The 13,424-nt window shown below is 50.0% G+C and overlaps 1 protein-coding gene across 12 annotated transcripts in view; it reads left to right on the top strand.

Moving 5' to 3' along the window:
• The window catches only part of NAV2 (neuron navigator 2), a 702,045-nt gene that overhangs the window by 325,920 nt on the left and 362,701 nt on the right, over positions 1-13,424 (top strand). For 6 of the 12 annotated variants that reach the window (XM_033118993.1, XM_033119004.1, XM_033119001.1 and 3 more), the window contains exon 1: positions 594-2,158. The exons of 1 other annotated variant lie outside the window; for it this stretch is intronic. In XM_033118993.1, the coding sequence (XP_032974884.1) occupies positions 1,901-2,158 (258 nt within the window). In that variant the 5' untranslated portion in view covers positions 594-1,900. Of the gene's footprint in view, positions 1-590; positions 2,159-13,424 lie in introns of those variants that run through there. 5 more of the 12 variants (XR_004424298.1, XR_004424299.1, XM_033118998.1 and 2 more) reach the window with 3 other exon arrangements.

Raw genomic sequence — 13,424 nt, 5'->3', positions numbered from 1 at the left:
ACTATCTCATTTAATTCAAACAAAAGTGAATTATTTAAACGCAGTCAAGCCTCCTTACTCTCAGTGAAAACCAAAGCTTTATATGCATGCAGTAAGATTAAAGAACTCGCCCAATTTAAATCCAGGCAGTCCTGCAAGGTGGGGGCTCCTCATCCATGAAGCACGAGGGTTTCTGGCCTGCCTGGATCATTCCTTCCAATTCTCATATCCTTTGAGTCAGTGACGAACCCAAACAGCAACTGAGAGGAGTAAAGAAATCCCCAGGCGAATTAAAGCCGAGGAACCTGTGGGACCAGTGTGTGTCCAAGGCCCCAGGGAGGGGCTCCTACATGAAATGCAGCAAGGTTTAGCCTGAACCAGCCAGGGTCCTGGAGCCTCTTCTGGCTTCCTCAGGCCACTCTAATTACAGAGTCTGTGGTAGGTTGCAAGGAGGAGCTGTTTCGGGGCGGGAAGCTTCCTTGGGTATTGTATTTGCCTATAAATACTTCAAATAGTTAAGTGAAATGTGCAGCCTTTGAAAGCTGGAGAGGAAGCTATTGGGAGGTTCCCCCGCGCCCCCCCGCCCCCCGGCCCGCTTGGCAGAGCAAGCAGAAAAGAGGAGAAATGGCTGGCGTCTCGTTAACGCGGGAGACCAGTAACAGCCCTGCCCAGGCCAGATGGCGGGGTGCGGGGCCTAGAGCGCGACTCCGGAAGACTCAAACCGTTAAGGTGACCAGAATAATTTGAAAAAGGAAACAAACTTCTCCGGAGCCGTGCCCTCGGGGCCCGGTGGGGGACGTTTGCGTTTGAAAGGGCATTTTTCAAAAGAAGGCTTCAGTGCGCGGGGGTGTCGGCCCGCCGGGAAGCGCGCGGCCGGAGTGGTGCTGCAGAGCGTCCACCAGCCCGCTTTGTACTTGCGGCCAAGCGCGGCCCCAGAGTTTCGGCCGCAGCCCGGGAGTTGAGGCCACACCCCCTTTGCAGTGAGATCCGCGGCCACTGATTGGCGCGCCAAGGGCCAATGGGCGCGCCGGGGCGGCCCGGGCTGTCAGCGCGCGCTGCAGACGCGCGGGCCGCAGCCTGTCTTCCCTGTGCGGAGCCCCGCGGTCAGAGCAGCCTTCCCGGGAAGCGCGACGGCCGCTCGCGAGCGCAGCCCTGCCCAGCCGCGCGTCCCGGTGCCCGCGCCCCACGGCCACAGCTTTGCGCTATAGCGCATGGAGCATGTGCAGACCCACAGGCGCTAAGGTGCTACCTATCCGGGGGGCTTCTGGGCTGTGGTGACTCGCTGTCACGCCTAGAGAGACCTTTGGGGGCTCTCGCCGCGCCTCTGCGTCGCGGGTGACACTGCGGTGCTCGCGATCTGGGCGGCAGCTGCCTCTTGGTGGAGACGTCTTGGGCTCTGTGTGCCCTCCCTCTCCCTTTCTCCGCCGCTCGCTCCTTCCCTTCTGCCGCAGTTCGCTCCTTCGCTCGCGGGTTCACACCCGCAGCTTCCCGGAGCTGGAGGTGTGCGTCCCCGCCGCTTCTCTTCCAAAGGGGCCTCTTCACTTCGGAGATGCAGTGACAAATTAATATGGGCTTCCAAGCCTCAGGTTCCCAGGAGGAGAATCGCAAGAGGCAACTGCCTCTGAAAACCCAGAGCCCTTGAACAGGCCGCCCAGGAGGGGTGTGAGACACGGCTGCAGCATCCATCCAGGTGGTCCAGCTGAGCACCGCGACAGGTTCTCCGCCGCATCCCGCACCTTGAAGGCGCGCTCGCCGGAGAGCTCCGAGTTCCCCGGCCGGGGATTATTTTTTTTCCTCCGCTGGTGGTGGGCGCCTCGCGGGCCGAGGCCCGGCGCCTGCTCTACTGCCCGCGCTGCCTTTAGCGGTCGCCTCCGCTGCCGCTGCCAGGGACGTGCTGGGAAAACCGAAGCCCCGGGAGAAGATGCCGGCCATCCTGGTCGCCTCCAAAATGAAGTCGGGACTGCCCAAACCCGTGCACAGCGCCGCGCCCATCGTGCACGTGCCCCCGGCCCGGGCCGGCCCCCAGCCCTGCTATCTCAAGTTGGGAAGCAAGGTGGAGGTGAGCAAGACAGCCTTCCCTAGCCAGATCCCCCTGAAATCGCAGGGACTGCAAGAGCTGGCGGCAGAGGGGCTCCCTGTGCGGAAGAGCGGCTCGTTGGAAAATGGGTTCGATACCCAGGTGAGAGGTGCTGTGTTCTGGGGCACTGTTCTGGGAAGATGGGTGAATGCTTTTTTGGGGGGGGTTACTCTGTGGGCAGAGAAGGAAACCGTTCCACTTAGACCCGCAGATTGGGGGATGCGCGAGGATAGTGGGCTGGCCGGTGGGTGTGGCCCGGGTGCTGTAGGGTTTGCCTTAAGGATCTATATGAGACCCGGGTGCGGACACGCTTGCGGCTTCCTTCTGGGGGGCACGGCTGGGGTGTTCTCCAAAAAACGTGCGCAGCGTTGGTAATGTCAGCCCTGCATGTCGAGGGCTTGCCCCCCACCCCCACCCCCAAGCAGTATCAGCTGAGTCTGTCAGCCTGTCGGTTCCGCAGAGATTTTGTCCCTGCCAAGGAGTGATCTGAGGCCTCATTGGACTTGACGCCCCCTGGCCTGGCGGCAACATCCAGGGAACGAGGTCTGGGGATGGCAGTGAACCTGCGCCCCTCGGCTTGAAGATGACCTGTCCCTGCCCCATCCCTTGGACTGACAGGATTCCCGGCACAATGCGAGGACTGCAGTAGGAGTGCCCCGTGCACCAGCTGAGGCAGCCAGCTGGAGACTCCTAGCGTCTTGGCTGGCGGTTGCGGTGTGGGTGGGGGTGTGGGTGGCTGCCTCAGAATGGCGGCCTGAAGCTAAGCCCCTCCTTCCTGGGTGGTAGATCCTGGTGCTGGTAGCCTGGGTGACGGGGGTTGGGGTGGGAGTAGTGGGGATGGCTTGAAGAGAAGTGGTGACTTTTACCTTTCCAGACAGAGCCCACATCACCCAGTTTGGCTGGGTGGCAGGCTCTGCCATTCAGTCTCTTTTAAGGAAATCAGCGGAGGCCCAATCAGGTTCTCTTGGCCTCTTGCCCTCCCTGCTGTTTTTTTTTGTTTTTTGGGGTTTTTTTTTCCCCCCTCTCTTCTGGTAGGAGGGAGCAGGGGCACGCTCTGTATTTTCTTGGCAATCACTCATCAGGGACTTTTGGGGACAGGCGGACCTGACGGATGTGACTGTCCTGTTCAGGAGAGACAGGAAGCCAGAGGGGGAGGTAGTTTGGGGTTGGTGTCAGCGAAGTGGCAACAGACCAGCTGACCTTTTTGGCACTTACTTCTCTGCTGACACCGTCTCCACCTTCTTCTGGAGCTTTCTCTGATCAGAGGCTAGAACTCAACACATTCCTAGCCTTTCTGATGGAGGAACTGAAACTGGAAGCTAATTGTGAGCAGACTTTTGGAGCTCTGGGCCGGAGAAGGCCCGCAAAGCAGATTAAGCTCCCAGGCCAGGCTGATAAGCATGCCCCTCGCTGCTGCACTTGCTAAATGTTTTTGGAAGCTGACAGGTTTGAGTGATGGTGTGTGGGAGGAAGGCAAGATTTCCCCCAACGTGCTCCCTGGGTCTGTCTCTGTGAGGGTTTTGTGCTCTGCTCTCTTTTTCTGCTGTTAGCCTCAGGATTTGTCCAGTAGGTTTGGAAATAGGCGTGTGTGTGTGGGGGGGTGTACGTTTCATCCTTGGAGGTGGGGCTTATGAGGGGTGGTGGGTGGTATGTGGGAGGCTAGAGCAGTGACTCTAGGATGTGACATACATGCATCCTGATGAGGAGGACCTGAGGAATGAGAGGGAAAGTAGATGCTGGGATTAACTGTTCATAGCCAGGCAGCTGTTCTGCCTTCTCCCGTTTGACCCTTCACTTAACAAACATTGTGGGAGGACTTGCAGTGGGAGGGCTGGCTCTGCAAAGGTGGTTCATCACCCTTTTCCCTGGGGGGGGGAATGTTCTCCAGCTGCTCCTGGAGGGGCTGGCATGGTCCAGTTCCCTCAAGGCTTTGCTTTCCTTCCCTACCCTTGGCCCACAGTTCCCAGAATGCCCCATTCCACTTGCCTTACCCTCAGTGGAACTTGCGCACTGTCCATGAGGATGGTTTAAATGCGCTGCTAAGGAAATTACCCACTTCCCAGTGGGCTACCCTGGTGTTTACCAGCCTGCCTTTCCTGATCTGTTTCCAGCCTTCCTGGGGGCTCTTCTCTGTGGCAGGTGACAAATCTTTGTTTTCACTGCCCCACCCTGGATCAAAGTGACCTTGGCAAAAGTAATTTTCCCTTCTTTGGACCAGGCTACCTCCCACTCTGCTGCCACAATGCCCATTCACCATCTAGGAAAGCCTCTCCATTACTGGGTGAGGACTGTATCTGGCTCGGCACCTGGCAGTCCCTGATCCAAAACCCGGTATTTATCACCAGAAGATACTTAGGAAATAATGAGTTAAATGGCAAATGATGTTTTGGTCCTCTGACTCCCCTTTTATTTAGGGATTTTTTTGGCAGAAGGCCGGATGGTGCATTGGTCGACAGCCTAGGTTTTAAAGTCAGGTGGATTTCCATGGTGTCCTGTCTCTGTCATGTACGAGCTGGGTGACCTAGTCGATTAGCCTCTCTGGGCCTCAGTGTTCCTATCTGCAAAAATGGGCATAAACAACCACACAAATAGTGAGGATTAAGAAAAATAACATCTGTGAAGTGTTTAGCCCAGGGTCTGACAAATAAGGAACACAATAAAATCAGCTATTTATATTGCTAAACCAAGAGGTAGGGCAGTTAAACCTACATCTACTAGTCTCAAGGTGAGAAAAGGCATAGCTTATTCTCCCAAGCCCTTGAGAAGGTATCAGTTGGTTGAAAAGGATTTACCGAGCATCAGTCATTTGCCTAGTACAGTACCAGGCATGGTGGGAAGATGAGGGAAGGGCACGACCACTTGTTAAGTGCCTGATGTGCCAAGCTTTTTACATATGATCTCATTTCATCCTCATAGTAACACTCGAAGATGTGACATTTTCTGTAACAACAATTTTCTATAACAATAATAATGTAACGATGGCAAATCATTACGTAGCACTTCCTATGTGCCAGGAATTGTTCTAAAGATATTACATAAAATACCTCATTTGATTCTTATAAAAATCCAGTGAGATATGTGTTATTCCTCTTATTTTACTCATGAGGAAACTGAGGCAAAGACTGGATTAGTAACCTTGTAAATAGCAGGAGTAGAGTTAGGCCTTGGACAGTTTGGCTGTGGACTCCGTGCCCTTAACCACAGTGTTATGCAGATATAACCACAGAGACTTCCTTATTATTGGTAGGCCCTGATTTATAAGACCATTGCTGTAACCACTGAACTAGAAAAGTGAGACTCAGTGAGGTGGAGTCGCGTGCTCCAGGTCATCCTGCTCCAGAGTAGGGCATCCAGCTCAGGTAGGTCGGGCTTCAAGGCCAGTGATCTTCCCACTCTTCACAGCTGCCTCCTCCAGCATGCTCTGGCAGATGAATACTGTAAATCAGAAATGGCTGGGCTTTGGAGAGTTTATAGTCTAGTTGGGGGGCATAACGGCTGGATCCAGGGCAACAGGGCACATCACAGACAGGGCTGGGAGTTATGCTTGAGGCTCAAAGAAAAGGAAGGGCCATGATGGCAGAAGAAATCCATAGGGCCTCATGGAGGCGGCAGGAGGTGCCTGGGCTTCAGAGATGGGCAGGAATGGCTGGGTGGGGAGGAGAGGACGTGCGGTGAGTATGACAGGGAAGGATGAAGAGCAGGGCCAAGCAGTGGTGCCGAGCAGGAGGTAATGAGCAATACAGAGTAACGAGTCCTACAGAGCAGGCCAGGCTGGAGGAATTACAGCTGCACCTTCATGCACAGGTCATCGTTCCATATCTAGTGTCTTCCTTTTAAAAGGTGATGAAGCGAAAAGAACAAAGTCTCGCAGTTGAAGGATTGGCTTTGCATGGCGGCTTCCTGGTGTACAGTAATTCTGAGCATTCAGGGTAGTTATGAGAAGCTGGAGAGATGATGTCCATAAAAGACCTGGTTCATAACAGACCCTTGGGGAATGACAGTGATTATTATTATTAGCTTGGGGTTCAGAATATTCAACATGGTAGCTATGGGGGAAAGGAGGCAGTTCTCATGGCTTCTTTTCTTATGCAGCAACTCTCCTCAGCCAGTGACAGCCCATTCTCCCTCAAGCCTGCTCTCCATCTCCATCAAGTGTGACCAGGAAGCCAGCAAACAGCTCTGAGGTGCAGCCCCACGGTGAACTCCTCAAACCCCTCACCTTCAATTTCTCCCACACGCCTATAGCTGGGGCTTGACCCCAAGTGGGGGGAACTGTGCTATGCAGCACCATATGCCCCCTTGAATTCCCTGCCTGGTGCTGGGATACCTGGGCCTTTCCCCAAGAACGAACATTTATAGCATCTGCTCTGTTAACGTGCTGTGTAAATTATGACCATGTGCAAAGAATTGTTTTAGAGATAGGCTCTGTGTTAGTGCAGAAACCCTGTCCAGCCGACCTTCAGATAAGGAATGCTCGTGAGCTATTTGAGGAGAGGTTAGCCTACTTTCAAGAAGCAGTTGCAGGGGAAAATTATATATATAATACTTTGATATTTCCTGTTTTTAGGAGCCTAGTGCTCAACTGGCAACTCATTTCTTTAAAAAGGTAATTAGAAGTGATTGAAATCCTCTGTGGGTGTTTTAAATGTTTAAAAAGAAAGTGCAGGGAGGCCCCTGGGAAGAGCGCACAGCTCCAAGCTTACAACCTGTTGCAGCTTTACCCCATTGTGTTTTGATTAGAATCCGTGCTCCATCATCAAAGTTGATTATGGATTTGATTAGTGCATTTTTTTGCTATTGTGTTATTCCCTTTCTTCTCTTTCTCAGTTCTTGGAGGGGAACGTGTTGCATGGTTATCTGCCAACATATAAGAATGTTTATAGTTCACATATTATTGCTTATTCCATGGGTTAATTTTCTGAAGACACTTTAAGGGTGGGACTGGTGGCTTATTTAGGGTATCATTATGTGTGTATATATATGCATATAAATACGTCTACTTCTGGATATGTGTATATACACATATACACATATATACACATGGAACAGCTTAAAGTAATGAGCACATGTAAGCGCACACACATCAAAGGCCAGGCTGGAGGAATTACAGCCCAATTTCCAGCTTTCAGAAGAGCTCGATTTGCTTCCCACTTCTCACACTCTCTTCCTCTGTGACCAAGATTGAAACCAAATCTTAGAGTCCCTTTTATTTACTTATAAGACAGAAGAGATGCAGGCTTGAGAGAGGTGTTTTAATTAGGACTTAGTGAAGCTCCTGAAGCCAGTCTGAAAAAGCCAAACCCACCCAGTGAGATTCTTATTTCTCACAATCAGCCTCAGCAGCAGGGAAAGGAGCCTTTATGAAGCATCTGCATGCTATATGCTGGGTAGTCAGCGGTGCTATATATACATGATTTAATTTGAGACATAAGAAACTGGGCAGAGTGCAAAGTGGTCTGTGGATTTTATATGAGGACGCTGAGCGCCGGGCAAGTTATCGAAGCTCTCCGAGTGTCAGTCGTCATCTATAAAGACTGACTTATCGGGGATGCTTATGCGTTGGCTGTGAGGACCAGTGAGATGATACGGGCAGGTTGCTGCGCACAGTGTCCGGCGTGTACTAAGTGAGGAATATGTGGTATTGCCTATTTTTATTACCTGAGGTCACAGTCAAGTTTGAAAACCAGATTTCCCTCATTCCAAGCTCATACCTTTCCGCCCTATGTCTCTGCCTCCCAAGTGCACGGTGGCTCACATGGAAGGACAGAGGCTTGCACCCTAGAAGCAGAGAGCATGGCAGGGCTTTGGTTAGATGCATGGAGAGCAAGAGTAAATTAAGAACCATCTCCTTTAAATGAGTCACATCCAGGCTTGTGAAATGATACCTCTACACTTGGGTCCGTCCCAGACATGCCATCTCTGGCACTAACCACACTGAGGGATGTGCTGCAAACCAAACTCATGGGAAGGCTGCTTTGTACCCTCAGTCTGAGCTGGCACTGCAGAGGTGGTTGAGTGGAGCCGGCCAATCTGATGGCTCTGCCCAGAACCAAGAATGGAACAGTCCCATTGATTGGGCTTTTGAATGGCTCCTTATTGTTCTGAGGGCAGAAGGAAAGCCCTCTCTTCTCACGCCTGGCCTGATTATGGTGAGAGCTGGACCTTGTGATCAGTTTGGTCATTGAGGTGCCCCCAAGGCATGGCCAGCTGCCCAGTGGTGTTTTACCAATCGCCACAGGGCCAGTTTCAATGCTGACTCAGTCTCTTGGTCACATTGTTCAAAGAGATAAACAATATGTTCCTAGAATGTCTTGGGCAGAATGGGCCATGTGATTTGGGGAACAAAACTGGGTCAGGCTTTGTTCTTCAGTCCACACAAGACAATAGTGAGTGACACAAACTTTTTTGCAGGCACCCCAGGTCGCCCACTCATAACCTAAAGAGTGACTCATAACTCAGTGCTCCCTTTCCCAAGGAAAACAGACCCTCTCTTGTGTTTTGCAAACAATGGCTCCACAGCCTCTGACTATTTTGTCTCTCCTTCCAAGTGAAACCTTAATACCTCTAGTAAATTTGGTGTTGTTCCAACACCCCACCCCCGACCCCATCTTGATGGGAGAGAGGATTGGGTAGAAATGGGGGCTTGGGCAAAATAATTATGAGCCTACCTCCTCAGGTTCTTTTGCGGCCTTTGAACAAAATCAGTTACTCTGGGCAGTGTGACAAATAAAAAGAATTATAGTAATGGTCGCTGACACTGATGGAACATAGCCTGTGTACCAGCATAAGGCATAGCACCAGAAATGTATCATTTAATTTAATCCTCACAACATCCCAGGAGGTAGATGCTACTTCCTGAAGATGAGTGGAGAGGACAGCTCTGGGAGTCAGCAACTTTGGTCTAGTTCTGTCTCTTTTGACACTTTGCTACATAACCTTCACCACGTTTTGTTGTCTTTGAGCTTCAGTTACTTTATAAAAGGGAGAGGCTAATACTTGCTCTGCCTTTCTTGAAGATTTATTGTGAAGCTCAATAGAGGTAGTTATATTGTGAACGAGGCACTGATGTAAGCAACCTACACTCTAAATACCCTTCAAGGAAACCAAGGCTGAGAGAAGTTAAGCCACTTTTCCAACTAGCACAGCTTGTAAGCAGGGGACCCAGAATTTGAACCCATATCTGTTTGACTGCAAAGTCAAGGTTCTTAAATAGCAAGTGTGAAAGCACTTTGAAACAGTGTCTGAAAAGACATTGTTGATACTGAATCAAAGTAAATTGCTCTGAAGTTTCCTTTGTCTGGGTTCATATGCCATTCGGCTCCTTCCCTCTGCCCCAAAGTTTGGAAATAGTAACAATATTCTTTCAATATTAAATAAATATTAGTTGCTTCATAATGTCAGTTAACCACCTCTGGGATGTGAAAAATTCCAAGTGCTCTGAGGCCTCAAGCTTCGCTCAGGTGTCATCACTGAATGTAACTGGCAGGGCTGGTTTTGGACAGACGAAGGGGGAAATGGGAAATTCCATCAAAATCATCTGTTGGCATGAAGAAGCAATCAGATAAATTCAGATCATTCTTTAAGACAACGGGCCTGGGATCTTCAAAACTGTCAACGTTAGGAAAGATGAAAAAAGTTAAAGGCAGGTAGAGGACTGTTCTAGAAAAGGAGACGAAGGAGCTTAACTGCCAAATGCAAGGCTAAGTCCTTCACTGGATCCTGCATAAGCAAAATCGTAAATGCTAGAAAGGTCATTTTGGAGACAGTTAGGAGATATTTGAATGCAGGTTGTATACTAGATGGCATTATTCTATCGATCTTAATGATATGGGGTTATGTAAGAATATGTCCTTTTTTCTTGGGAGGTATATGCTGAAATATTTAGAGGTGAAGTGTCTTGATGTCAGCAACTAACTCTCAAATGGTTCAGGAAGAAAGGTGAGTGTATCTGCAGAGAGAAGGAAAAAGCATATGTAAAATGTTAACCGCTGGTGAATCCGGGTGAAGATACATGTATAGTCCTTTCAACTTTTCTGTGTTTGAAGTTTTTCAAAATAAAATGTTGGAAAAGAAAACAAAGCCCTGGTTAACCAGAGTATACATTAGCAAGCCTCTTGACATCTATGGTGTACCCACGAGAACGTAAATGCAATAGGAGTGTGAGTGTGTGTGTGTGTGTGTGTGTGTGTGTGTGTGTGTGTGTACTCAGAATAAATAACCTGGCCAAGTTCATTTCACGAGGTTTAGGATCGGGACTCCTTATCTCCTTTCTGGTATGGTGTGAGCATCGTGGCTTAATTCCGTGTTCTTTCATGAGAATGGTTGCTGACATTTCATGGAAATCGTAAGATCCAGTTTAATGTGTCACTCTTGTAAAATTCTGAGATGTCTCCAAGGTTGAAAATATAAAAGCAATTTTTTTTTAAATGAAGGAATTTAAAAAATATTAAAACCCCTGGTTGAGTCCTACCAGCCTAGGCATTGAGAAAGTAAAGAGTATGAATGGAAACAAGCTCTTTGCACTGTTTCAACCCTCTTTCTCTCCTCACTACTCAGGTCTCCTTTGCCTGGCTAAGTCCTCCCCCTCCTTTATCCACTCAGGGTCAGACTTAGTGTCACCTCTTCCAGGAAGCCTTCTGCTAACACCGTGGTCCTGACGCAGTGTCTCTCCTACCTCCTTCCATAGCCTGTTCTTTAGCCCCCCAAATCTTGGACTATGAATGCTTATTTAGCCAGCCCATGGCTTCCGTGAGGGCAAGGATGTGTCCTTCTTGATCCCTTGTGGTCCAAGACCAGCACATAATAGGTTCTTAGTTAATAATGGCGGGAGAAAAGAAGGATGGGAGTGGGAAGATAAAAGGAAGAATTAAAAAAGCAGGAATACATGGTATCAAACACCAGCTGTGTTCACGAAGCGATGGCTAAACCATATGGATCCTGCAGAACTCCCTCTTGGGACGTGAGCTGAGAAGTGGTGGTGGGTGGCCAAGCGTAGGAGACATGAAACGGGCAACCTGAATGCTGGCTGAGCGTCAAAGCTCTCCAATGTCAGTTCTTAGGGAAACGTGCCTGGTCCGGCTGGGTAGAAGGAGCAGACAGATTCCTTTACCCAGGAATATTTACAATGTCCAAACTGTCTGGCTGCTCCAATGGAAGAAGACCTGTTGGGATGTGATAATGGTGGTACTGCACTTGGAAAGGTGGAAGGAACCACCATGAGCTCTGGTGGGTCCCCCCCAACTTTGGCAGGGGGACCTGAGAAGGGTTCTGAAGGATTTTTGTTGGTTAAGGAAAGGGGAGGGTTTAGAGAGTCCTAGGATGGGACAAACCCTCTAGTAATAACAATTACAGCAACCATTGATGTACCTTTTCCATAGTTAATCTCATTTAATCCTCACGCTAACTATCAGAGCCAAGATCATTGATCCCGTTTTACCAGTAAGGAGAAAAATGAGGAATCAGTGAGGAGTCTGGCCTGAGAGTGGCCATGGAACTTGCTCAGGTCACACACAGGTATGGACGGTGGCAGGATTTGAACCTGGGTGTTTCTGATTCCACAACTCTGTGCTAGTAACCAGTGCCTTCTTCTGCCAGTAATTGGAAGAGGCCTGAGTCCCATCCTGAGGTGCTGCCTGAGACAGTCAAACCCCCAAACCCTCCTCCCCTGGGTGCCTGCTCCCTGTCCCCCTGGCCTTGGTCTCCTCCCTGGTTCCTTCGTGTCGGGGCCTCCTGTGTCTGCTCCAGCCTGCCGCCAGAGGCCCCACATTTATTGAATGAGCAGCCCCATTCGCTCGTGCACATCCTGCTGCCATCTGGGCACGAGCTCCTTCTCTCATTGCTATGGCAGCTGTCCCCCAGGTCACCTCTGTGCTGCTGGGCCTGGCTGGGCCCACGTGCCTAACAGCTGGCAGGATCTCTTGCCTCCTGCCATAGGCTGTTCCTCTGCAGCTCTGCAGACAGTCCCCGTTGTGTGCTGATTTGCTTTGATTCTTTTCAGACCTGCCGGTGACGCACGTTTACGTCAAAATGTGTGGGCCGCAAGTGTCCCAAAGCTGTCAGATCTTCCGGTGTGCTAACTTTGGTTGTTAACTGTCTCTGGACCAAGGAAAGCAAGCCCTGGAGGGAAAAGCACCCTTTAGGTGACAAAACTGGATTTAGAATAATCAGGCTTATGTGCGATGTCTGCTTAGAGAGCTGTGCCTCCGAAGACTAGAGACTCGAGACAGCTGAGCCAGTGTAGACCTTGGAGGCCATCTGTTCCCACAGCTCATTTGTACAGATGGGGAAACCGTGACCCAGAGAGGGGCGTGACCTACCCACGGTCACCCAGCTCTTGAGGGCAGAGCAAAAACTGGAACCCAGGCCTCCAGACTCCTGGCCCAGTGTTCTTTGCACTTCACTATGGCTGTCACATATTCTGCTCTGAAGGGTCTGATGGTTTAAAGAATTGGGACCAACCCTAAGCTGTGTGTTTTTCTCTGCCTTCCACCGAATAGTTAAGTATGCTTAATTCCTTCACATTGGAAATCTTCTGCATTTGCCTCAATGAATCAGAAAATCAGGACCTATTTGTAGGTGGTATAATTGTGGCAGGATACCTCCCGTGGGCCAGATACTTTCTATACATTGTATCATTCAAACCTCACAACAAGGTGATAAGACTGGTGGCATTCCATCCGTTTTATATATGAGGCCCTACGGAGGCCAGAAACTGCACCAAGACCACTTGTTGTCAGTATTGGAATTCTCTGATTTCATGTCCATGCTCTTTCTGCTCAGCTTCTTGGACACCCCGTGCCCCAACCAGGAAGTCAGAGGGATGCAGGTTAAGATCCAGCCTCCTGGTGTATTTACCAGGCATCTCATTTCCCCAGGGGTAGTGTGGGGAACACAGTAGGCACTTGATAATCGTTCTTGAACTACAGCTTGGACAAGCCAGCCCTGCCAAGCCTCAGTTTCCACAGGGAAAGTGTAGCATTTCAATGGGTCACAAATTATTATCTCCTTTTTCTAGGTGAGCCAAGGCATGTGGAGCATAAGTAACTTGCCCAAGGTCACCCATCCATGAGTGGAGGAGCCAGGCCTCAGTTTCCACAGGGAAAGTGTAGCATTTCAATGGGTCACGTGGATAAAAGCAATTAGTATGTAAAAATGCCTGGCACTGGGTCGATGCAATCACTGTTATTTACTAAGCACTTATTATGTGCTGGGCACTCTCCTAAGCCTGCCTCCATACCCTCTGCATGATTCTCCCTCTGTGCTGCTTCTAATTAAACCCAAATCTGGGTGAGGGTGGAGAGGAGAGACATTTATAATATAACTGAGGACGCAGAGGAAAACCACTTGTGGAAGGTACTGTAGTCTGAGA

The sequence above is a fragment of the Rhinolophus ferrumequinum genome, chromosome 11, assembly GCF_004115265.2.
Source record: "Rhinolophus ferrumequinum isolate MPI-CBG mRhiFer1 chromosome 11, mRhiFer1_v1.p, whole genome shotgun sequence".
Lineage (NCBI taxonomy): Eukaryota > Metazoa > Chordata > Mammalia > Chiroptera > Rhinolophidae > Rhinolophus > Rhinolophus ferrumequinum.
The sequence above is the reverse complement of the archived record's forward strand: the minus strand, read 5'-3'. Positions and strand labels throughout refer to the sequence as shown.